A 27,716-nucleotide genomic window follows, 5' to 3' on the forward strand; every position below is an offset into this window, starting at 1 on the left:
GGCAGTAAGAAAAGAGGGAGCAGGTGGCTGGAGCAGCAGAGGGCCATGGGGCCTGTATGGCGCGGCATGGCATGCGCGTGTCCGCCCTGAAACGACGTTGTTTGGCGCCTGTGCAGCTGGGAAAAAGTTCCAGCTTCTTTTGTGGAGCCTGCCGTGAATCGATCCCCTGCCCCCCACCTGCACACACGCATTTACAACCACTGCTCTAGCTGCCTCCTTGACTTAAATACCGTCTTCCATCAAATTTAAATCAATTCTCATCCTATTTTAGGAATTTCTACTTTAACCCCATAACTTTTAGAAATTAATGTACACACCCAACAACCCATTTCTCCTTAAAACCCATAAATTAATTATTTGCAAAGTCAGAGATGTTACATTGTGCTATGACCCTCTTGATAAAGGTGACCCAAAGCTCTACCGTGGTTCCTTTTCGATTGCACCTTGACCCAAAGCTTTAAATAGGAGAAGAAGGAGAGCAAGCTACACCAGTCAATCCTTGGAGTAAGAACAAGAGATGGCCACAGCTGAAGGAGAAGAAGAAGAGAGCAGTAATGAGAAGAAGATCAACAACAAGAAGAAGAGAGCAGTCGTGAGTTACCAGCCTTCTATAAAACCCTTTCATCTCAATTTCTCACCAAATTAGCTTCCATCGCAAGCCTTTCGTTGTCTCACGCCCTTTCTCATCATGAAAATCGTCAGAACAATTAATGCTCGGATGTGAAGACCCTCTCTCGGAGATCCCGCTATTAAAGGAATCTGAGAAAAAATCCCAAAAAGTTTGGTGTAGATAAAGACTCAAATAAATAAATTTTCAATTTTTTTTTAACAGCGAAAGCAAAATAAATATTAAAATCATAAGTTTATTTAATACAAACATTAGGGGTTTATTCATTCATAATCCCCAAAAGGTTAAATTAAGTTCAATATAACAAAATGTGACAATTTTGCCCTTACACCCGAAATACTCCCAAATACCTTTTTTGTTCGAATTGCTCTGTACACAAGTCTACCCCACAAGGATCAAGCTTCACTAGCCTCACCCTCGACCTTTGCTTTCCCCTTACCTAGAATGATATAAAAGCAAGTATGAACTGCAAGTCTCAATAAGTATAATTTAAAAATGGACGAAATCAATAAGAATGAAGCAAGCGATGAAATTACTTATTTACATTAAACAACACATTAAGCTTCATAACATCATATAAAATTATATATATGCATAAATGCACACATATGGTTCTTAGGGCCCACGTAAGTCATATCGGCATCCAAGGCTTAAAAATATGTGCATGACTTTATGGTCATATACTTGCAAACAAAAATATTAAATCTTAAATTATGGATCAAATTCCTTCCTCACATTAGACTTATGTCTACTAAGCTTTCGGCATAACAATCATCTAATATGAGCCGAAGCTCACTTGCGTTAGATTTTCGTTTATCGAGCTTATAGGTATACCTTGCGGACATTATTCATCGCGCGCATTAATCACAGTTTCAAAGAATAAAAATTCATACAAAATAAACATATGCTCATACATGATCATATATTACACATCTCATCATACTCATAGATACACTAATAGAAAAATACTTTTTAGCAACGAAATTTAGTGACAAATTTTTTTTGTCCCTAATTGGGGACATGTCAGCGACGGAATAGCCATTTCTAAATTTTTGGGGTGGATTAGCGATAGTTTATTTCGTCGCTAAATTTTTTAATATTTTTTTAATTACAAAAAGACCTATCGCTAAATAATTTTTAATATTTTTTAAATTTAGCGATGGATATGCCCGTCACTAAATAATTTTCGTGATTTTAATTTTAAAATATAATTTTTAGTTTGATATTTTTATTAAATTTTTTTATTCAGCGACGAAATAATTTCATCGTTAAATGAGAAAAAATTAAATTAAAATTAAAATCTTTTAGTGATAGAATAATTCCATCGCTAAAAGAAATTAAAATTAAAACTTAATTTAAAAGTTTTTAGCACGAAAGATTTTCATTGCTAAATGGAAAAAAATTAAAATTAAAATTAAAATTTTTTAGCTACGGAATAATTTCGTCGCCAAAAGAAAATAAAATTAAAACTTAATTTAAAATTATTTAGAGACAAAATTTCGTTGCTAAAATTAAAAAAAATTAGAAAATATATTATAAGGTTTAACAATCTAATTATTCCTTCTTAAAATATGAAATTCATAAAATATTTAAATTAAATTTAAAATTTGACTTGATAAAGAAATTTTCATAATTAAATGTAAAATTTATAAAAATTCAAATTAAATTCAAAATTAGTGATAGAATATTCCATCGCTAAGTTGCAAAATTAATAAAAGATGAATTTACAAATTAAAATCAAAATAGGGAAGGAATTTTTCGTCACTAATATAATAATTTATTAAACTTCCATTTGAATTAGTAACTAAATAAAATTAATAAACATTAAAATAAAAATTAATATCGTTTGAATTATCGACGAAATATTGTGTTTGCATTCGAATATAAGACAAATAAAGAAACTCATATTAAATCGTATTTCGATTGTTAATACGATGTATAAGGACCGTTACTACAAAGAGTATTATATCATTGATCGTGAAATATCGATTATTTGTTGAACTTTGTGAATTGCATGAAAGTATGATACTCCAAATTTAAGGTTTTGTTTATTATTTATATATATTATTTTATGTTTATTATTGAGAATAAAATATTATTTATATATATATTATTTATATTTTATGATTTTTTAAAAAATATTTGAAATATTGTTTTTAAAATTTTTGAAAATTTTTAAAAAAATAGCAAGTTAGCGACGAGCAATTGCTCGTCGTTGCCCTACTTGCTTGACCCCCTTAATTTTTCCCCCTCCCCCATTTGAATTCCCCTCTTCCCTGCCTGCATCCATTTTTAAATTTTCCCCTTCCCTCCTCTGAATTTCCCCCCTTCCTGTCCGTGCCCCTTTGAATTCCCGCCCCTTTTGGGCCCGCGCCCCATATATAAATCCCCTCCCCTTCCCCCATTCTGCACTCTCTGTTTCCCCTCCCCTTCCCCCTTCTGCACTCCTTGTCTCACTCTCAAAGTTATGTCCAATTTTTTTATTATAGTCCAGTCTTCATTTAGAAGATACGAGTATCACCAAAATTTATAAGGTATTTTTTTTTCTCTGTGCATTATATTTTTAGTATTTTGTTATTTTAACTTTTAAATGCATCTTTGAATATTTCTTAGATGAAAAATATCCATATTAGTTATAGATTGTTTTGTTTTAACCAATATGTTAAACAAATAAAATGACCACAACATATCATTTTTAGATGTTAATTTTAACTATTAATTTATAATAATTCACTGTTACTTGATTAATATCTTTGTTATTTACTTTTTGATAATTTTAATTTTTTATTATTTATATTTATTGTATGTATATTATTGTTTATTTTACATTTATATAGTTGTATATCTATATATATTATTACGTATTGTATATATATTATTGATGATTTAAATGAGAAATAATTAGAAAATGTGTAAACTAGAACTAAAAAAATATTATGTCATTTTTTTCAATGAAATATTAATTATATATAATAAATAAAATAAATATACAATTTATTTGTAAAAATTAGTTTTAAGTAGTTATTTATTAAATATATTATAATAATTTTAAATAAAAGCTTAATATTTGTATTTTAATTGGTTAGTATTTGTATTTTATCTTATTTAGTTCATATATTTATCATGCAGACATAGGAATTATGATAGGTTTGAAATGGTATGGCACACATCCAAGAAATGGGGTGTAATGACCCGAAAATTTCTCTCATTTTTTTTTCACGGTGAAAATAAAATAAATATTATACACCATAAGTTCATCTAATACAATTATTAGGGGTTTATTCATCCATAATTCCTAAAAGGTTCAATGATCTTCAACATACAAAAAAAAAAAAAATACAACAATTTTGCCCCTACACTCGAAATACCCCCTTTATCTTTTCGGTCGAGATTGCTCTGTACACAAATCTACCCAACGAGGATCAAGCTCCACTAAACTCACCTTCGACCTTTGCTTTCCCTTTACTTGGAATGATGTAAAAACAAGTATGAGCCGCAAGGTTCAACAAGTATAATTTAAAAAAAATGAACAAAAGTTCATAGAATCGAAGCAAGCGATGGATTTACTTATTTATATTAAACACAACCACACCATGCCTCACCATATCATATTAAAATGTAAACATTCATAAATGCACACATATATATGGCCCTTGGGCCCACATAAGTCATACGGGCACCATGGCCTAAAAATACGTACTTGATTTATGGTCATATATATGCAAATATAAACATCAAACATTAAATTGTGGACCAAAGTCCTTCCTTGCGTCAGACTTACGTTTATCGAACTTTCGGCATAATAGCCTTCCAATACGAGGCGAAGCTCCCTTGCATCAAACTTTCGTCTATCGAGCTTATGATATGATAACCATCCTCATATATACTTAAACAATTTCAAAACACACATAGAATAAGATATACCTTGACCGTTTAGATGTTTAACCTTTAAGCTACTTAGGTACTCTGGACAATTCCTCTTCTAGTGCCCATTCTGGCTACAAAAGTAACAAGTAACTTTGCCCATAACCTTTTTACCTTTAGACTCAGTCTAGCCTCCGCCATTCCTTACCTCGAGAACACTTTTTTTCCTCTTCCTAAATTTTGGTTTCTTCTGGGAAGAAGGTGAGGCAACGACGAGAACTCCTTCTCTACCTCTACCCTTCACTTGTGACTGAGATTTTATTAACATATTTAACAACTCCGGGAGAGTACACTCAACTTTATTCATATAGAAATAAGTGACAAAGAAAGAAAAAGACTCTGGCAACGATTGCATGATCAAGTCAATATGGAGATGAGGATTCATGAGAAATTCCAAGATATCCAACTAACAAATCCAAATTATCATGTTGATAACATGGTGTCCCACATCAGCCCCCTCAACCATCTAGACCTGAAACAACTTTTTCGATATCTCATACCAAGCTGTTCAACTACCCTCGCCAAAGAAGTCCTTGAGATTTTGAATCATGCTTGCAGCATTGGAAAAATTCTCGTGCTAGCGTTGCAAGTTGTTAAACATCGAGGCGAGTATGTAGTTACGGGCTGTCAACAGAGCCGGTCCTGGGGTTTTTAAGGCCCAGGGAAAATTTTATCAAATGTGCCCTTTTATATAAATTAAATAAAAAAATAAAAATTATTAATTAATTAATTTTATTAAAATTATAAAAATTTACAAAAGATAAGAAATAATACTTTGGGACTTCATTAAAATCTTGTTTGGGAAAAATTCAATCGGATAAAACCTCAAATGAAGGAAAAAGAATACCCCGTATTGTAAATATTGCATTAAAAAACAAAAATTACATATTTGAGTTTACATACTTCCTCCTGAATCTCCATAAACATTTCTTGATTTGATCAATCTTCCTTTCATCCTCCACAATTAAACGAAGCAAAAAAAATCATCAAATGTACCTACAAAATAAAAATAACAATGAAATCTCAACCACAAAACATCATTTAAAATGTCTTCTTGTTGCACTTTTATATGCAAAATCATCAATTATACTATCATATTTAATGTTTTCTAACATATCCTTTTCAATGCATAATATCGCTAATCCATTTAGTCTATCTTGAGTCATGGTGGTCTGCAAGTAAGATTTTAATAATTTTAATTTAGAAAAATTTCTTTCAGTAGATGCCACAGTCACAGGTATAGTCAATAATACCCTATAAGCAACCATTACATTAGGAAACATATCCACATTCTTTACAAACTCAAGAATTTTAATGGATGTCCATGGTTTATCTGTTTCATATGCTTCTTTTGGTAACATCACTTGCAACACCTGTAATTCTGAAAATAAGTCTCTTGCATCAACATCAGAAACATCACCATGTTTTAAAGCATTTTCAAGATTCACACAAAAGGTTTTCAATTCATCATCATGAAACGAAGTCAACTTTACAGCATCAAATAAGAACCCAAAAATAGATTCAAAACAATGCAATTGTTCAAATCTACTCTTCAATTCACCAAGAGCAATATCCACTATAACAAGAAAATAATCAGTTCTAAATGATTCTTCAGCTGATTGTTGTTCCCTATCACTATTGGAAACCTCATCAAAATACCTTTTTCTACAAACTTGACATTTTTTGGGAAATACAGGCTCAATTCCCATATCAAGGAAAATTTCTTTAGCATCAATCATAGCAAAAATAAACCCATTTATTCTATAGTTTTCAAAAAATAAAACAAGTCCTTCTAATTGCCTTACAGCAGCATCAAGACGCATGTCTTCAGATTGTAATTTTTTACTAACTAAGTTAATCTTATGTAAAATGTCATGCCAAATAACCAAACTTAATATAAATTCAAAACTTGAAAGCTCTCCTGATGCTAAACTTTGAGCATCCCTACTCAATTTGGCATCTTCACTAATTTCTGTTAATTTAAATAAAGCTTCTCTGATTTGGGAAACTTGAGATTTTATTGCTTTGACACTTTCAATATGACTTTCCCAACGTGTAGTTGACAATGATTTCAAAGTCAAACCATCTATGTAATCAAGTAACACATTCCATCGCTTTGTTGAATTAGAGAATACCGTATATATGCATTGACATGCTCCAAAAAAAGATTTTGCTTTAACACTTGAATTTGCCATATTACAAACTATTAAGTTGAGACAATGAGAACCACATGGCATGTAAAATGCTCTAGGATTTATATCAAGTAATTTTTTTTGTACACCTAAATTTTTTCCTTTCATATTAGAGCTATTGTCATAACCTTGTCCCCTCACATCATCAATATTAAGTGTAAGGGACTCAATTACATTTTGCAATTCATTAAAAATTTCTAATCCATATGTATCTTCCACATTTAAAAACTCTAGAAAGTACTCTTATATATTTATTGGAGTACTTGAAACATCGACACACCTCAATATTAAAGTCATTTGTTCTTTGTGACTTGGATCAGGAGTACAATCAAGAATGACTGAAAAATATTTAGCCGTTTTTATTTTTTCAATGATTGCATGTTTAACATTTGATGCTAAAATAGCTATCAACTCATTTTGAATTTTATGACTAAGATAATGATAATGAATCTTTTTATCTTGAATGAGTTGAAAATGGTGTTGCATTACTGGATCAAACTCTGCAATCATTTCAAGTATGCCTAAAAAGTTACCATTACCATCTTCATAAATTTTTTCATTTGTTCCACGAAAAGCTAAATTATGTGTAGCAAGACATTTAACAACAGCAATGATTCTGACAATAACATTTTTCTAGTGTAGTGTATCTTTCTTGATTAACTCTTGTAATTCTGTATCAATTGTTTGATTTGTTTTCAATCTGATTTGCAATTCAATACAAGACCTCAAGTTAGTGAGGTGTTTAAAACTGCTTTCATGTTGTTTAAGCTTCTCACCAAGATGTTTCCAATCTCTAGTTCCTTCACTAGTTAACTGACTTCTAGAATTCATTGTTTTAAACAACTTACAACAGAAACAAAACACTCTATCCAACTCCTTTGAGTACACTAGCCATTTTCGATCCTTAGTTTCCCCATTTGGTAACATACGAATATAATAATTTGAAAAAAAATGTCTATTGTGTTCGTCCATGGGGAATTTGAAATTAGTTTCTTTTATGGGACCTTTTTCTACAAGTAAATCTCTCATTTTTGCATCAAGATTATCCCAAACTCGTGGATCATAAATGTTCAAATCAAATCTTGTTTCAGGACATTAATTTTCATGGCAAGATTCATCAATATTTTCATTTTCATCTTGATCACCAATTTCTTCATTCCCTTCATTCTCATTTTCTACTAATTCTTCCAATTGAATTGGTTGTTCACATTCATTTGGTAAATCTTCATCTAAATTTTCAAGTGAAGTATTGATTTGTTTAACAAAATATTTATTCAAAGATCCTCTTAAACTTTGAGCAATTTCTTCTTCTTTTTTCTTTCTTTGTCTCTTGAGATTTTCGGAAAGCTGTTTCTTAGGAAACATTTTTTAATTTTTATAATAAACACAACACAATAAAAAAAATAAAACTAATTAACAAAGAACAATAAAACCTGGATTTTGAGCATATTTTCTTCCACTTGAAACTTCCAATTATAAAGAACAAGAATCCCAATCAAGTTTTCTGTTGAATCAAATAATAAAGAAGAATAAGTCAAATGCATTCAAAATAATTCAAATATAAACAATAAACATAAGTTCAATAATACAGTCAAATAAATATAAACATAAATTTCACAATGCATTCAAACAAACCTATGAATTAAATTAATAAATCTGTAAGTAAATAAAAGAATAGTAAATTGCCAATAACGAGTGTTCATAATTTATAATTTTCAAAACAAACCCAAAATTTCAAATTAGCTATTAACTTTAAGATATTCATAGGCCTTAATGCAATATGCCATATTACTGATATAAATAATTTTGTAAGCACTAGTTTTGATATTTGTAGAGTAAATAAAAGAAAATTTTAAAGACTATTTCCTTATATGCTTGAGGTTAATAACACTTAAAGAAACCAAATCCAAATAAAAACCAAACAGAAACCATACTAATTTTAACAAAGTTAAAATAAAAACTTGCTTCATACTATACAACAACATCGAATATATATAGTTCAAATGGAATGGAAACAGTATGAATAATATATTCCAATGTACACACATATAATATACAATAATATATTATATACACATATATAATAATATATTATATAATATATTCCAATGTACACACATATAATTCCAATGTATATACAATTATATATTATATACACATTACACTTACATAGTCACAAAACACACACTGCACACACATATAATATTATACATAGTCACGCTCACGGAAAACACACACACATACAATATATACAGTTGCAGAATACAGTTGCAGAGAACACACACATACAGATACAGTGTAATAGTAATATATATATATATTAAATGACACCAACTTCAACAGTTCAACTTCAACTTTAACGACTGGCCACAAACCACAAGCTTAATTAATGCTCTAATCATCCGCTTATAGCAAATAATAATAATAATGGGTTTAACTAATATGATTTAAATACTCCTAACAACCAATCAAAGTTCAAACCCAGGAAGCCATGACACTGATTTCATCATCTTTGCTTCCTCTTTTATGCATTTATCAACTTGCTACCCTATTGCTTCTCTAATATATATAAAGAACAGAATATATATAGATGAAAATACTCACTAAAATGAAGCAGCAACTTAACCGAGTATGTGTCAACAGTGAAGGAGAAATAACCAGCAAAATGAAGAAGAAGAAGAAGAAGAAGAAGAAGAAGAAGGGAGGAAAAATGAGCATTGGGTAGAGTTTCAACTTTTAGGTTGCGTGAGAGGGCGGCATTGGCAGAGTAATTTCTGCTGGTTTTTTTTAATATATATATATATTCATAAATTTATAAAAGAATTTGGACCCCTTTCAATTATGGGCCCCGGGCTGTAGCCCTGGTGGCCCTAGCCCAAGGCCGACCCTGGCTGTCAACTTGTGTTCCCTCAGATTCTCCCCAATTTCCCTCTCCTCATCAGTCACCCCTTTATGGATATCCATAGGTGGAGTATAGAATAATACATCGTCTATCTTCTCATACTGAGAACTATTTTCAAGTTATGGAATCGGTCAAGAAAATTCAGGCCAGTGAGCCTATTGGTTTCCAGAATACATATCACTGGATTTAAACCTGCCATTTTATCTACAAAAAATAACTAGATATATTAGCTTGTATCTTTTTTTTTTTTTTTTAAAAAAAACTTCATTCAGTTTCGTTGTACAAACCAATAGCATACCCGCAACACCCTTATCTACAAGAATTTGAGAGTTTTACCGACACACGTAAATGTGGGTAAAAATTACTTTATGTGTCAACTATACTTTTTCCTTACACATAATACAAATGTCAAGACGTGTGGGTAAAGAGGGGTTAGAAAATAACTTTTAAAGCCTAATATATTACCCACACATATATGCGTAGGTAAATATTTCTGTATGTGTAGGTATTTTTATATTAGGAAGTTGAAATTGTGATGTGGCTGCCAACGTAACTTTAATTGGATGATGATGTGGCATGACACGTGTATTTGTTTATGTGTAGGTAAAATTAAGATTATGTGGATAATAATATAAAAAATAATTTTCATGTGTGGGTAAAAAATGTTGTGTAGATAAAAAAAATATTACGTGTAGATAATAATTTAATTTTTTTTTGAATATGTGTGGGTAAAAAAATATAATGTGAGTAACAAATATATTATGTGTTGATAATAATATAAAAAATAATTTCCGTATGAGAAAATAATTTCCATATGTGTGGTTAAAAAACATATTATGTGTGGATAAAATTAAAATTTTATATTTAAAATTTCAATTGTTGCAACATCTATTACAATATAATTCAAGCATATACGTACCAAAAATGTCATAAAGTCACAAAATAAGCATAAAATAATGAAGTTGCCTAAAAGGTTCAAACATATATGAAAAAAAAAAATTATTAAATCTCGTCACCAAACTACTATTCAGTAGAATGGAGAGAATGGTTGGAGCTGAATAGGTCAGGGCGAGAAGGGTTGAGTCGGGATCGTCCTGAATTATGATCCGATGGTACATGTGGAGTAGACAGAAGAGGTATAATATTCTTATCAATCAACACTTGTCACAACATGTTTACATCTCTTTGAAGCTCTCGAAAAAGACACTTGTCTTAAATCTTCAACCAATTGATTATATATTGGACGACTAGACTTTTCACTAGTGCATGTTATCTTGGAAGTACTAGGAGATCGCCCCCAACCAAACAAACAAATAGATTGTCGTCCAAAGACATTTTCTAAGATATCTTTATCAGTCATTTTATCTGGAGGATTATCTCACCTCAGCTACATCATTTGATCCTGTAAAAAAATGCAATATATTCTTAATCTAACTGTTTTTAAATTAAAAATATAGTCTCAATTATGCCAATGTAAAGCAGTTAAATCATCAAAATCAATCATAATTTTTCAAAAACAGTGTTCCAGTAATCACCAAAAAAAAGGTAGATGATCTGATTCTACTATGTCTAATTATGGGAAGAAAAAAAAGAAAGAAATGGAGACAATCTATATTTTTTGTGTTTTTATCCCACAAACATGTAAACTCAATGAAGAAAACCCATTAGTATATAGAAAATTCATATATATAAAAAATTTCTCATATATACAAAAAATTCATGCAAGAGACTGCCCATAATTATATATGCACGCATGTCTACATGTCAATGTGACATGCTAAGTAATTTAAATTTTTAAAAATACGATTGCATGCAGTATCAATTTTATGAAGATTTTGTTGTTAAAGTTCAAATGCTATAAGATTTTAAATTGACTCCTAATGGTTGAGACCAGAATTGATACGTTTTGATATAACCATGAAATTAATGTTACATGAGATCAACTACGTACATCTTGCTATGCTACGAACTTCCAATTAATTTAGTCAAAGGACTCAGACATTTCAGTTAATTATAATTCAATTTCTCATAAGAAGAAATGCCACAAACATGTAAACTCAATGAAGAAAATGTCAGAATTAACTGGACATTCTTTCAGGACAATCAATAGTCCAATGTACTTGTCCTAACTTCCGAATAGGATATATTTTCTTCTCAGTTTATACCACCATTGACATTATTATATGAAGTTCTTAACAATCTGTGTCTCACCTTAAAATCCTATCATCTTCATCAAGTCATCCAATAATACCATCCAGGGGTACACCCTTAATGGTATATGCCAATTTCCAATCTACTCTATATGATTTATTCTTTTTTAAAGCTGTGTTAATTATGCTTTATTCTTTTTAAATAATAAGAGGGTAACAAACTTTACATTATTTTCTTTACTCATGCTTTGTTTTATTATATATCATTCATCCTTTACCTCATTACTATATTGAGGCTTATTTTGTTCAATATTAATTACAGAAACAAAATATTTTCTAGTAAAATCATTTTTAATCAAATTCAACATACTAGGGCAGAGCACATACGAAAAAGAAAAAAAATTGAAAAATTAGTACGTGGGCTCATAAAATCAAAAGAATTTGGATTTAGGAAAGCAGAGGCTAACAGTATGACAAGCAAGCCCTTGCCACAAAAAATAGAAACAGTTCATCAGTAGTACTACCATTGACACTTATAAAAATAGAAACAACTCATCATCAAGAATCCTAATCATGTGAATTATTCGTTGACACAAGGAATGTTAGTTCAACTGTTGCAAATTCCCTAAATAATAACATTACAAAACATATCATAACATTAAATAGTAACATAATATCAAAACATATATAAAATTGATCCTAAAATTTGCTCAGATTAACCAACAAGGTGGGAAGAGATGCTAAAATTAGCCCAAACCTATCAAGACAAGACAAGACCATATCAGACCAGACCTTGCATTAAGCTCTACAAAACATGGAAGCAATAAAGAATTGCAGAGTAGATACAACTTATAAGCGTTATATGATGAGAAGGGAAGTCCTGGGTCCAATCTCTATATATAATTGAGCGAGGAATATGTCTAATAGAACTCCATTATTGTTAGTATAATAACATTTTTAATTGACAGAGAAATTGTCAGCTTAATTAAATGCAATGAAGTAAAATATTGGGATTACATTATTGTTGACTATATATTAATTGAAACTTAAAAAAGGTAAAGAGAATTTAAAAGGCATAAACATAATTATATCTAAATTTCTTCCCTTAAGCTGGAATAAAAATATGGGTATTGACAGGAGATAAGATGGAAACTGCAATTAATAAGATGGAAAATGCATTGACAAACTTTCGTCATCAATAGACCTAAAACTACAATGCTTAACTCCTAACCTTTTTAGGTTATGTTTTGCAGTTGTCTGTAGCTTATTAAGAGAAGGAATGAAATAGATCATAAATAACTCAGATGCATCAGAATTTAAAGCAGCAACAATAATTTCCAGGGGGGTGCATGTGTGGTTTATGTGATCACATGGACATGGCCCTATGATAAGTGGCAATGGGAAACTCTAGGTGGCACCCAGTCATTGGCTCAAAGTGATGCAAAGATTCATAATGATAAACGAAGAAGAAGCCAAGCATGGGATTTCTAGAGATATGTGTATATATGGACTTGTATATGTGCAGTCATTGTCCGTATTGATGTTTATTTGCCATATTGTAGCTGTGGACAGGGTCTATTAGCATCTTCCAAAGCTTGGTCCCCTTCTACCATTTGGTGATGGAAATTGGTAAAAAAAACACAAAGAGGTTTACAAACTCTAAACCCTGTTATTCTCATTCCAGCTTTATTCTCTATTTGATTTTAGCTCCTGTTTTGCTATTTTTTGCTCTTGTACTTCCACACTATGTCAAGTTGGTATCAAAGTGAGAGAACCTAAGGCTGCATTAAAATTTTAAATTTTAAGCCATGGTTGAGCATGGTAGAGTACGTGGAAGAGGAAACCAAGCCCAACTTACAAAATTGGCTGAGATGATGTATGATTGAAGTTTTATCATGAATTATTAAAACTTTACAGCGACAGGAACTGTTGGAACCTGTATGGAGAATTTGGAATGTGATCATGATCCTTTGGACATACTGAAAGGTGGTCTGGAAGATGAGACTAGGGATCAAGGAGATGAAAACTCCTTCTATTATGTTATACTTGCTAATCGTGGCAGGAGGCAAATTGGAAGAGCAGTTGTCACATGCCCTTGAATTGAATGGGGAGAGCATGCTGAAGATTATTTGGATTAGGAAGTTAACTAGTATTTTGAATGGATGCCAATGGGTGAAAATATGAAAGTGCTTTTGTGAAACTTAGATGAAGAGACTTGCACTTCAAAAGAGTTGAATGCATGACAGGGCAAGCCAAGACTTAGCACTTGGGAGCACATGAAAGCAAGAATGTGAAACAATTTTTACCAGTTGATTATGCTATATATGGAGTTGTATTAAAGCCAAAACTTAGCAATTGGGAGCAAAAGAAAGCAAAGATGTGAAAGGAATTTTATTAGTTCATTATGCTATAGGGTTGTTTGAAAATACATTGAAATAGATCAGAATGACTGTTAAGGACTGAGTATAAATATGATTGAGTGGTTTGAATATATATAAAGAATTTATTTTTTATACTTCTTTCTATTGTCTTCTGTCCATAAATCTCATAATAAGCACCCAAAGATTCATAGTGAACTTCGATGGGAGCTTCTCTTGAGGAATAACTCATTGATCTAGTCGCCACCAGAGCCATAAAAGACTATCTGAATTAAATTGATTTGTTTCCATTGATAAGCTCCAGTTGCATCATAATTAAGGATTACAAAAAAGGGATTCTTTTTCCTTTTGAGTTCAAAAACCTATCTACGCTTTGGACCTACACAAAAATTTTCACACTCAAATAGAATAGAATGACTATTAAGGAGTATACCTTTGAGTTCAAAAACCTATTCAGTGAGTGGGGTTGGTTTAAAAGAAAATAGTTAACAGATGGCTTCTGCTAGCTTGAAATGTCCTACACGAAAAATTTCACACTCAAAAAGAATAGAATGACTGTTAAGGAGTATACCTTTGAGTTCAAAAACCTATTCAGTGAGTGGGGTTGGTTTAAAAGAAAATATTTAACAGATGGCTTCTGCTAGCTTGAAATGTGGACCTACACGAAAATTTTCACACTCAAATAGAATAGAATGACTGTTAAGGAGTATACCTTTGAGTTCAAAAACCTATTCAGTGAGTGGGGTTGGTTTAAAAGAAAATAGTTAACAGAGTTCAAAATCCTTACGAATAAAAAACTTGAAATGTGGTTTCTTGAACAAATTCACAATTTTTCTACAATTTAGTGTTTTTCATCTTCAAGATCAAGGGTTTGGCATTATCAAAGTTCATCAAAAATCGTCCCTACCAAATAACCAAAAATGGCCAAATTTTCGTCTTAATTTAATTTATTTTTTTATAGCCATGGGTCAATTCTATAAACTTAAAAAAATTCTAGAATCTTAACCATTGTATACGTCAATAGCAGGATACCATGTTCTACCTTTTCTATCATTTATAGCTATCACATTAATGGATATACTTGTATTATATTCATCTATTAACAATGTTTTTTTGACATATTAATATCAAACTAATGTCTAACAATATGAGTGGCTTCAATATCCAATGCACATTTCACCACAAGTAAATGCCGATGCATATAACAGGACCCAAGAATCACTTAAATACTCACACAAAATATATACACACACATATATCACCATATACTCTGTAATACATATACACACATATATATGCATATACATATACTCACACAAAATACATATACATACGCAGAATACATATATACACACATAATACATATACACACAGAATATATATACACGCAGACTACATATACACACATAGAATATATATGTATATACATATACCTTCTTTGAGGCGAATCTGGCAGCAGTGGACCCGGAGGGGAAGCCCAATCGAGCTGGAGGCGGCGGCAACCGAAGGCGGAGGCAGCGGCGGCAACCAAAGGCGGAGGCAACGACGAATAGGTCGATTGCGGGAGTACTTCACAGATAGAGAGAGAGAGAGAGAGATGGGGGGTGAGTTAGGGTTAGATTTAGGGAGTTGGCAATTTGGGGAAGGAGGAGGGGGGGGGGGGGGGGGAGAGGGAGAGGGAGAGAGATACGGCGGGAATACTTCTTGCCCACGTTTTTGGTTTTTTTTTTTAATATTTATTTGTTAAGTTAAAAATAATAATTTATGAAAATAATTATTAATTATTTAATTAATAAAAATAAAATAATTTATGATTATGATAACTAATAAAATAATAATTTAAAATAATAATCTAAAATATGGAATAATAATAATTTATGATTATGATAATTAATAAAATAATAATTTAAAATAATAATTTGTACATTTACAAAAAAATATAATTATATTGAAATTGTTTATATAAGTAATACTTAAATCTTAATAATTTTTTTTTTATTATTTCAAGATTAGAATTAAAAATTTTAGACAATAAAAATAGAAAAATGGTTTATAAACGACGACTTATTTAGCCCATTGTTAAAATTTATCTTATAATACAGAATTTATATTTAGTCGTTAATAAATTATTATCCACACATACATAACATTTATTAATATGTGGGTAATGTAAACTAAAAAATTATCACATCAGCTCATACGTGGATACCCACACATATATATCATTTATAATTATGTGTGGGTAAATTTATAAACAATTACCCACACATGCGTAACATTTATTAATATGTGTGGGTAATATAATCTAAAATAAATGCTACATCAGCTAAAATTTTACCAAAAATTATCCTGCCAACCTCTAAAAGTGGAGGGAATTTTTTTCACTAAAATAAGTGTGGGCATATCAATTTACCCACACATAACAAATGTGGATAATGTAACGAGTTTGTCTAATTTAATCACCCACACATATTGATAATATGTGTGAGTAAATACCCACGTATAATATGTGTGGGTAAAACCCCCAAATTAATCTGTTGTACAAACCAATAGCATACCCGCAACACCCTTATCACAATTATATATATCCATAAGGCTAAGTAATTCATTGGCTAATCACGGATTAAATTTACTAATTTAATTAATTTCAACTATTATCTACCAATTTAACTTATTAATTAAACTAACTACTTTAATTAACTTAATAAATTAACATTAATTTTATTACCTCATTGCTGAGTTAAACTCACGGACCGAACTTCTTCTACATTTCAGCTTCTTCTTTCATGGTCGAATGCCTTAACAGTGGGTCATCATTGGTCAAGATTACACAATCTCAAAAGATAGACATAGAGGTAAAAGTTGGACAATCCTACCTTGCCCAACTTTCAGTGTGGCAGCGGTGATAAAGACAGAAAGCACTTTCTTGGAAACATCAGAACTGAAGATTGAGCTAGGTTGGCCCGAACTGTTCCAAGCAACAATTATCATAGCCTTAGCAGAAACAAATCAATACAATGAGTCAATAATAGATTTTAGTAGAAACAAAGGTGATTCTTTTAATTGTCTAGAAGCACAATATATGCAGGCATATACATGCTTCACTACAAACAAAAATACATTACCTGCAATGTTGTACAAGTCCTTGGTTAATCATATATCATAGAAGTGTATTTAAGTCACGATGCACAATTATCAACAGTAAACCTATGTCAATGACATAAAACAACTAAATAGATGAATGAAGAGAACAATGCAAGCACCTATGACCACCACATCATCAGAATCACAACTTTATAGTTTGACCTCTCAAGGAATCAGCGGATAAAGGGAGAACAAATAGCAGCACAGCAAGCATATTTGGTGACAGGTAACTAACAATAGCCAAAACAAATAGTGAAGGAGATTTCGAATTATTGCCAAACCAAATTTTAATGGTTTGAGCAAATCCTGGAGGATTTTGCCAAGTATAAGCATAAGTGACCAGTAGAATTATCACCCATGCAACGGCAGAAACAACTTTCAATATATATCGTAGCTTAACATACTTTGACATACTCCTCGCCGCTTTCCAGCTAAGGATAACATCAAGGAAAGCTGCACAAATTAGTGGTACAGCAATAATGTAAAAAGCCAATGAGTAGACATCTAAAAAATTATCAGAAGCAATTACAGTTACAAGCAGATTACATAATGATTATGCATTTCTTCTCCTTCTCTGAAGTGTATGCAAGCTATCATTTACAGCTGAAAAGTGTTAGAACAATTATATAATCTCATAATTATCATTAGGAAAAGTAGATAATCTCATATTTATCATTAGGAAATGCTGAAAGTGTATATGGTCTCATATTTATCATTAGGAAAAGATTTTAATTTCTCATTGCTGAGAAATAATGCCAAAGGGAAGGATTAAAAACCCCAAAAAAAAAAAAAAAGATCAAGAAAAATCAGGAAAGTGAACTAATATCTCAATTCTTAAAGCAGATGAAGAAGGTTATAATATGCATAAGTCTTACTCTTTAAGAAACAGTGTCCAGACCACTGTAACATCTTAAGAAGATTGCCATTCACATTATCATGTTGTATTGAAGTATCAGGATGTTATTAGATTGTGGCATTACACATGAGACACTGACATGACTAACTTCTGATTTTAGTTATACTATTTAATCATAACCATAAGCATCTGCTGACAATAAACTTTAGAAGTGATACCATTGACTTCATTTTTTGCCCAAGAATCCCCCTCCCTGCGATAGTTTAAATCATTTCCGAAGCCAGCATAAAACCTGAAACAAGAACATAACTAAGCAAAATCTAGTTAAATATAATAGATCATCATTGGTCAAGATTACACAAACTCAAAAGATAGAATACATAGAGGTAAAAGTTGGACAATCCTACCTTGCCCAACTTTCAGTGTGGCAGCGGTGATAAAGACAGAAAACACTTTCTTGGAAACATCAGAACTGAAGATTGAGCTAGGTTGGCCCGAACTGTTCCAAGCAACAATTATCATAGCCTTAGCAGAAACAAATCAATACAATAAGTCAATAATGGATTTTAGTAGAAACAAAGGTGATTCTTTTAATTGTCTAGAAGCACAATATATGCAGGCATATACATGCTTCACTACAAACAAAAATACATTACCTGCAAGCACAATACAAAAAACTCCACATGCTATCAAAACTTCTCAAAATATGCCAATATGATCGTATCTCCACAAAATTGACTTTTCCAACCCACCAATCTCCGCCAGTTGGCTTGTTGTCATGAATATCACGATGGTCCCACAATAGTTAAGGTCTTATCAGACTATTCCTTCTAGGTAAACCTAGCTTCATAAATCCTTATAGTACAAATAATGATATTAAAAATACTCTCTATCTGTGATAAGAATAATCAAATGAAGTAATAGAAAAGCTAGAAGAAATACAAAGGATTTATTTCCAGAAAACAATCAGCAGGCACAAATAAAAATAATTTATTTCCAGTAAATGTAATGCAAGCTGGCAGACCCCACCTAGTGGGATTAAGGCTTGTGATTGTTATTGTTAATTGTAATGCATGAAATGTGTTAAAAACATTGCACAAAAAGATACCGTGAAATCCCTCCTAACACGCATGGACAATCATTAGAAGCCGCTGCTTTACAATATCAATGATACTTGCTATAAAATTACAAAAATTACAATATCAGTTATGCTCACTAATGATATTGATATTGCTAAAATTACAATATCAATGATACTTGTTAAAAGAAAGAACCAAACAGAATTCCAATCTATTTTCTATAATCGTAGAGTACAGCATTTATACATGTCAAGTAACCTTAATAGGAAGCTTTCTAATGAGAGAAAGCTTCCTAAACTACCTTAGGAAATATGTACAATAAGGAAAGATGTTACAAAGATAAAATACAAGGAAACAAATCAAAGTAAGAATACAAGGAAACAAATCAGAATAATAAGCAGCATGTAATCAGCAGGAAAGCAAGACACAACACACTTAGGAAAGAATCCACCATAGGAAAGAACAATCTATTCGTTGACTTCTAACACTCCCCAATTCTATTGTTTGGTTCAATGGGTGTCTCAGCTGCCTTGTTGCCAAGCATTCCTATTTCAATTAAAAGGTCTAGCACATATTGTTGACATTGAAGGAAAGGAAAGAAGAAGAGACGGCAGTGCAATTTGTTTGGGATATAAAGGATTCCACGATCATGGCATGGCTATGGATATAAAGGATTACACAATTTCCCACATTCCATTTTAATGCCATGCAACCAGAAGTTAGTTAAAATTACATGTTCTTGTCCTCTACTAAAGATATATGGGAAACGGTTAGGCGTACCTACTTTAAGATTCAAGATGCATCAATTATTTACGAGATTAAGATGAAGTTACATGGTACTAAGCAAGGAGTCTCAACAATCACTGAATATTACAGCAAAATGAATGGTTTTTGGTTAGAACTTGACCACTACTAGAACATTAAAATGGAATGTGGGAAAGATGCAGCCACTCTTCATTCAATTTTTGAAAGGGATAGAGTTGTAGAATTCTTGGCCGGACTTAATAATGAGTATGATCAAGTTTGAGTGCAAATTCTTGGAAGGAAAAAACTTACATCCCTTAATAAAGTGTTTTCAGTTGTTCGAAGTGAAGAAAATAGTAGGACAACAATGCTGGGTGATATGACTTCTGAAGGATCAACAATGTTCACAAACAAAGGAGTAGGGTCCAAATTTAAACCACTGCAAGGAAGAGGCAATGTCTAGGGTAGGCTGCATGGAAAGGAAGGTATGTGGACTGATGGAGAGAACAAAACGCATAGAACAAAAGGATTATGGTGCTCCCATTGCAAGAGGTCGAGACATACTCGAGAGACATGTTTTAAGTTGCATGGGAAGGAGGCTGTGTTGTAGAAACTAGGGGGCTTCAAGAATATGACCTCTCGAAATCAGGCCTATTTTTCAAATAGGCAAGAAGAGCCGGTGGAAAAAATCAAGGCAGCACCCGAGCTGGAGCAGAATCAGTTGAAAGCTGATGAAGTTAGCAAACTCAAGATGTTCTTAAAAACTTTTCAGGATGGATCATGCTCTATTGCCTAGCAAGGTAATCAACCAGGTAATAGTTTTCATTTGAGTTCTTTAACAGCCTCTAAAACCAATAGGAATGATATATGGATTCTAGATTTAGGAGCTACAGATGTCCTCTAATCCAAATGTTTTTGATACCTATCAGCCTCTTGTGACACCTAAACAAATTATTATTGCTAATGAGACTTCTATTCCTATCAAAGGTTAGGGACAAGTCACTCTTAGTCCTAAACTTTCTGTTCAAAGAGTCTTGCATGTTCCTAATTTGTCCACTAACTTGATTTCAGTTCATCAACTCACTAAGGATTTAAATTGTCAAATCATTTTCTCTCCTTATTCTTGTGAGTTTCAGGAAATGGCTACAGGGAGGATGATCGGAGCTGCTGAGGAGAAACATGGGCTGTATGTTTTGAGAAATGAGACCTTGCAGCCTCATCACATTCAATCCAGATTTCAGCCTAAATTAGCCTGCACTTCTCAGTCTTCTAGTAGTGACATTTGGCTTCATCACTACCGCTTCGAGCATCCACCTCTTAGAAATAATCAAAGACAATTTGTCTTAATTGATTACAATGAGCAAGAACAATATCCTCTTTTAAGGGGAGGATTATAAACAAAAAAGGAAGAAAATAAACAGCATCCTAATCTACATCCTTGACTTACTATATTTACATAAAACTTAAATCCTAGAATATTCTAGGATCAAGGACAAATCTTCCTTAATTTGAGCATATTTCCAGCACTCCCCATAAAGCTGGCTTGTAGATGTCTTCCATAGCTAGCTTGCCAATAAGTTTATCAAATTGCTTCTTGTGAAGACCCTTAGTTAGAACATCAGCAATTTGTTCAGTTGTTGGAAGATATGACATGCATATTATTCCAGCATCGAGCTTCTCTTTGATGAAATGTTTGTCCATTTCTATATGTTTTGTATGATCATGCAACACCGGATTATGAGCAATAGAGATGGCAGTTTTGTTGTCACAATAGACTTTAATAGGTTTTGATTGAGGAAATTTCATCTCTTCAAGTAACCTTTTGATCCACATTCCCTCACAGATGCCATGAGCAACAGCTCTGAACTCTGCTTCAGCACTACTTCTAGCCACCACATTTTGTTTTTTGCTTCGCTAGGTGACTAGGTTTCCCCCAACAAAAGAACAGTAGCCTGAAGTAGATCTCCTATCATTAACACTTCCTGCCCAATCTGCATCAGTGTAGATCTCAACTTGTAGGTGGCCATGTTTCTTGAACAGTAAGCCTATTCCAGGAGTCCCTTTCAGATATCTTAGGATTCTGTAGACCGCTTTAAAATGCTCTGGCCCTGGTGAGTGCATAAATTGACTCACCAAACTTACTACAAAAGCAATGTCAGGTCGCGTATGAGACAAGTAGATTAATCTGCCCACAAGTCTTTGATATTGTTCCCTATCCTTTACTTCTTCAGCTTTGGCAACATATAGTTTCACATTATGCTCAATGGGAGTTTCTGACACCTTGCAGCCGAGTAATCCTATTTCTCCAAGAAGGTCAAGTATTTTAGGATCCCCAAATCCTTGATTTGGAACTCCTTTGCAAGTTTCTGCTTGAGGATTGCTAACTCTGTCTCATTATTACCAGTTAAAATAATGTTATCAACATAAACAATCAAAATTGCAACTTTACCATCCTTTGAGTGTTTATAAAATATAGTGTGATCTGCCTAACTTTGAAGGAAGCCATAACTAGTAACTGCCTTTCCAAATTGTTTGAACCATGCTCTTGGGGACTGTTTGAGACCATACAGGGATTTCCTCAGTCTACATACTTTGTCACTCCCAAGTTTATTTTCAAATCCCGATGGCAAACTCATAAAGACCTCCTCTTCAAGATCACCATTAAGAAACATATTTTTGACATCAAGTTGGTGTAGAGGTCAATTTGAATTTACTGCAAAAGATAACATGACTCTAATAGAGTTTATTTTTGTCACAGGAGCAAAGGTCTCTTGATAATCAATCCCATAAGTCTGGGTGAAACCTTTAGCCACCAGTCTGGCTTTGTATCTATCAACACTCCGGTCAGCCTTACATTTTATTGTAAACACCCATTTACACCCTACTATTTTTTGTCTCTGGGCAAGTTAACTATCTCCCAAGTGCCACTTCTCCTTAGAGCATTCATCTCCTCTATAACTGCTAATTTCCAATTTGGATCATCCTAAGCTTCCTATATATTCCTTGGCACAAACAAATGTGAAATCCTAGATGTGAAAGCCTTATGATTCTTAGATAGTCTGTGGTAGGAGAGGTATTTAGCAATAGGATATTTAGTGCAACTTTTGACACCTTTCCTAATTGCTATAGGAATATCAAGATCAGAAATAGTAGGTCAATGATTGGAAATAGTTGAAGAATCAATTTGGGAATTATTAGGTAAAGTAGAAGGAGGTGGACTAGAAGTTGAAATGGGATTTCTTAAACTTACAGTGCCATTTCTCGGGTTTTCAGACTGGTTTTGTGCAGAATTGACATTCAAGTCTTTGTTTTTTTGATGAAATCCCTTCCTGGTATAAACCTGAAGCTCAGAATTTAGATCATGATGATCAGTTTGTAGTAATTCTCCCCCTGCCCGAGAAACCCCTTTACTTGGCATCAAAGAACCAGAATCTCCTAAGTGACCATTATTATAAACATGTGGTTCATGAGTAAGACAGATTGCATTTGGAAGGGGGACAAAAACATTTCAAAAATTGTCTTCAGCTTCGTGTTTCTCCCCCTGAAGGGATTTTTTGGTAAAATAGGGTTTGTTTTCAACAAAGGAGACATCCATACTCACGTGAATCTTTTTTGGGAGAGGATCATAACACTTATAGCATTTTTTATGAGAGGTATAACCCAAGAAAACACATTTGACAGCTCGAGGATCAAGTTTTGAGTGAAATTGAGTAGGTATATGAACATACACAGTACATCCAAAAACTTTGATGGGAAGGTCCGAATGTAATCTAGTGTTGGGAAAAATGTCTTTTAGGAACTCAAGGGGTGTTTGGTACTTTAGTAGGCATCCTATTTATCAAATAGGACGCCGTCAAAATAGTTTCGCCCCATAAATATTTTGGAACATGCATAGAAAACATGATGGCATGTGCTACTTCGAGTAAATGTTGATTTTTACGTTCAGCAATGCCATTTTCTTGAGGAGTATGCCAACAAGTAGATTGGTGGTGAATACCTTTGGTTTTCAAAAAATCCCCCAAGTGCTCATTGAAATACTCGCTGCCATTGTTAGTATAAAATGCCAATTTTGATTTGAAATTGGTTTTCACTCATAGTGTAAAAGTTTTTGAATAAATATTCCACTTCAGATTTTTTGTGCATCAAATAAACCCAACACAAACGGGTATGATCGTCTATAAAGGTAACATACCATTTTTTTCCAAATAGAGTAGAAATTTTAGATGGACCCCAAATATCACTATGAATTATATAAAAAGGTTTGGATGCTTGGTAGGGTTTTGGTAAATATGTAGAGCGATGATTTTTTGCCAAGATGAAACTTTCACATTGAAAAGAAAAACAGTCCATTCCTTTAAATAATTCAAGAAATAAACGTTTCATATAGGCAAAACTAGGATGTCCTAGTCTAAGATGCCATAGAATAATTGTGTCTTGAACAAGAATTGAACTAGTACTACTAAAACCCTAAGCTTTTTTATTACCAGAAGAAATTTCATCAAAATAGTAAAGACCTTCAATCATCCTAGCACGCCCAATCATCGTCCCCAAGTTTTGGTCCTGAAATTCACAATGGGATTCAAAGAACGTAACACAACAGGTAGAATCTTTGCAAAGTTTACTAATAGACAAAAGATTGCAGGCCAAATTAGGAATATGAAGAACATAATGTAGATTAATTTTTGCGATTAGTTTAATAAGACCTTTTCCTGTAATAGATGAAAAACTACCATCGACAATTTTGATTTTTTCATTTCTAGAACTAGGAGAATAGGTATTAAATAAATAAGGAGAACTAGTCATATGATCGAAGGCTCTGGAATTAATAACCCATGGAGAGGAATGTAGACAAGAAAGAGCTTTAGGTTTTCTATTTGTGTGCTAAGGAAACACTAGGAATACCAAATAAGGAACTGGATTGTAACAGCTTTAAGAGTTGATCAATCTGCTCTTTGTTGAAGGGACCTGTGTCAACCTCATTCGCAGTAGGGACCCCACAGTTACTGCTCTTGTCTCCTTGCTTATTGCTCTTCCAGTTGGCAGGTTTGCCATGAATTTTCCAGCAAGTTTCACAAGTATGGTGTGGCTTGTTGCAATGGTCACACCAAACCTGAGGACGCTCATTGCTCCTACGCTAGTAATTTGTAGCCTTGTAGGCAACAGTATCAGTAAACAAGGCAAAATTTTCAATTGACTCACCAGCAGTTTTTTTGCCGAGCATGACACTCCTTCGGCTTTCTTCCCTTCTAACCTCAGCAAATACTTCACTAATAGGAGGAAGGGGAGATCGGCCAATAATCCTCCCTCGCACCTCATCGAACTCAATATTAAGGCCAGCAAGAAACTTGTAAATCCGGCCATCTTCAACCATTTTCTTGTGGTGGTTGCAATCTTCAGTAGATTTCCACTCATAAGTGTTGAAGAGGTCAAGATCTTACACAGTCTCTTCAATGAATGGAAGTATTTAATAACGGAATCATCTCCTTGCCGAATTTCTCCCAGCTTCAGAGTTAACTCAAAAACCTGAGATTGGTTACCTAGGTCAAAGTACATTTGATTTACATTATCTCACAATTCCTTTGCTACTATAACACATATAATTGGAACTGATATCTTCATCCATGGAATTGACTAGCCATGTCATGACCATAGAGTTTTCAGCATCCCAAACGGAGTGTGCTGGGTCATCCACTACAGGTTCCTTCTTGTCTCTAGTAATGTAGCCAATTTTTCCTTGCCCGCGGATATACATCCGGACAGATTGAGACCAGCGAAGAAAATTATCACTATTTAAACGAATGGTGGTGATTTGGACATAATGAGTGCTAGAATAGTTTGGCTGGGTAGCTGGATGTTTTGTTTGGATGGCAGCAACAGGGTTTAAGGTGGGTTCGAAAGTGACTTCCGACATAACTTATCACGTTGGGAGTGGAAAAAAAAACAAGGAAAGGTAGCAAGCAGGGTTACCAAGATTTGGGAGGTGGCTACAAATTGGTTGCTGTCGAGGTAAGATGACATCAAGCAGTAGGTGGTCAAGGCAGAGAGGCCGCGAGCAATCGACAGTGGCTGAAGTTGGTTAAGGCAGAGAGGCCGCAAGCAATTGGCAGTGGCTGAAGCAAACACAGCCGACCCAATCGGAGTGGGCGTCATCGTCTTGAATGCTGAACTTGCACTCGTAGGAGGTAAAAAGAGACCTGGCGGTTGACAATGGAGGAGGCGACAAACAAGACGACCTTGGGTGGCCGTGACCAGTAGATTCGAGCTCGGCGACGGCTGGGAAGAGCTGAAAGTTGTCGGATCCGAGCGTCAGTGACCAATCGAGAGGCCAATAGAGAAGGCGCAGGCGGTCGCGAGAAGGGCCTCACACGGAATGGATGGCTGGGATTTAATCTAGCTCTGATACCATCTTAAAAGTAATCAAAGACAATTTGTCTTAATTGATTACAATGAGCAAGAACATCATCCTCTTTTAAGGGGAGGATTATAAATAAAAAAGGAAGAAAATAAACATCCTAATCTACATCATTGACTTACAATATTTACATAATATTTAGATAAAACTTAAATCCTAGAATATTCTAGGATCAAGGACAAATCTTCCTTAATTTGAGCATATTTCCAGCACCACCTTTTCCCTTTCTCAAAGCTATATTTCCTGTTTTATTTAAACATGTAGATCCTAGTGTTTTTCATTGTGATGTATGTGAACTTTCCAAATATCATCGTGTTTCCTATCCTATTAGTAATAAAAGATCCTCACGTCCTTTTTCTCTCATTCATTCGAATGTTTGGGGTCCATCTAGGATTCTCAATTGTTTTGGAGCTAGATGGTTTGTTACCTTCATAGATGATTGTCCTAGAATGAGTTGGGTTTTCCTTCTTAAGGGTAAGGCTACTATTAGCACTGTGTTATCGCACTTCTATTCCATGATTCTAACTCAATTTGGTACTCCTATTCAGAAATTTCGAACTAATAATGCAAGGGATTATTTTAATCAACACTTGCATAAGTTCTTTAAAGACAAAGGGGTTATTCATGAGTCTTCCTACATCAACACTCGATAACAAAATGGAATGGTTGAGTGGAAGATGAGACACCTCCTCAATGTCACTAGAACTCTTCTTCATCATCATAATGTTCCAAAAAACTTTTGGGGAGAGGCCATCTTGACCGCAACCTATCTAATCAATCGGGTACCATCTAGGGTTCTTGGGAACAACAATCCCTTTCAATGCCTTTCTACATTTTTTCCCTCTCTTAACCTACATACCCCTCTTCCTTTTTGCATCTTTGGTTGTGTAGCCTTTGTTCATGTTCCACCTCATACTCGAGACAAGCTGGACCTTAGGGCACTTAGGTGTCTTTTCCTTGGTTATTCTCCTACACAAAAAGGCTATAAATGCTATCATCCCACTACTCGAAAATTTCTTGTTTCAAAAGATGTGACTTTTGTTGAGTCACAACCCTATTTTGGCCATTCTACCCTTAGTCTTCAGGGGGAGAATCATAGGATTGAAGACCAAGTTCCCAATCTCCTTCCTAGTCTTGACCTTGGTCCACATTCTTCAACATCAACAGACCCTAAACATTCTATTCCTAATCCTGTCTTGCATACTGGTTATGTACCCTTATCTTCGAGTGATCACTTTCTTACTGTCCCAAATGAGTACCCAAGCCCTGAGCAAACTCATCAACCTGGATTATCAACATCACCAGTA

The 27,716-nt window shown here is 33.3% G+C and overlaps 1 protein-coding gene across 19 annotated transcripts; it reads right to left on the minus strand.

The window, feature by feature from the left end:
• Positions 1-5,334: 5,334 nt before the first annotated feature.
• LOC127810409 (uncharacterized) lies at positions 5,335-23,864 on the minus strand. Of its 19 annotated transcripts, none has more exons than XR_008025425.1 (9): positions 18,831-18,970; positions 18,582-18,699; positions 18,393-18,466; positions 17,865-17,921; positions 17,723-17,771; positions 17,051-17,142; positions 16,903-16,972; positions 15,608-15,743; positions 10,570-11,048 (listed from the first exon to the last, which is right to left on the minus strand). XR_008025425.1 is itself a non-coding variant. In XM_052349888.1 (6 exons), exons 1-6 carry the CDS (start codon positions 18,857-18,859, stop codon positions 5,539-5,541), a joined length of 390 nt encoding a protein of 129 aa, XP_052205848.1. In that variant the 5' UTR covers positions 18,860-18,963; the 3' UTR covers positions 5,335-5,538. The 19 variants fall into 19 exon arrangements, 3 of the variants coding, with proteins under 3 accessions (XP_052205848.1, XP_052205847.1, XP_052205846.1); XR_008025427.1 differs by having other exon boundaries at positions 17,051-17,168; XR_008025436.1 differs by lacking the exon at positions 17,865-17,921 and having other exon boundaries at positions 10,564-11,048; positions 18,393-18,483.
• Positions 23,865-27,716: the final 3,852 nt, after the last annotated feature.

The sequence above is a fragment of the Diospyros lotus genome, chromosome 9, assembly GCF_014633365.1.
Source record: "Diospyros lotus cultivar Yz01 chromosome 9, ASM1463336v1, whole genome shotgun sequence".
NCBI classification, from domain to species: domain Eukaryota; kingdom Viridiplantae; phylum Streptophyta; class Magnoliopsida; order Ericales; family Ebenaceae; genus Diospyros; species Diospyros lotus.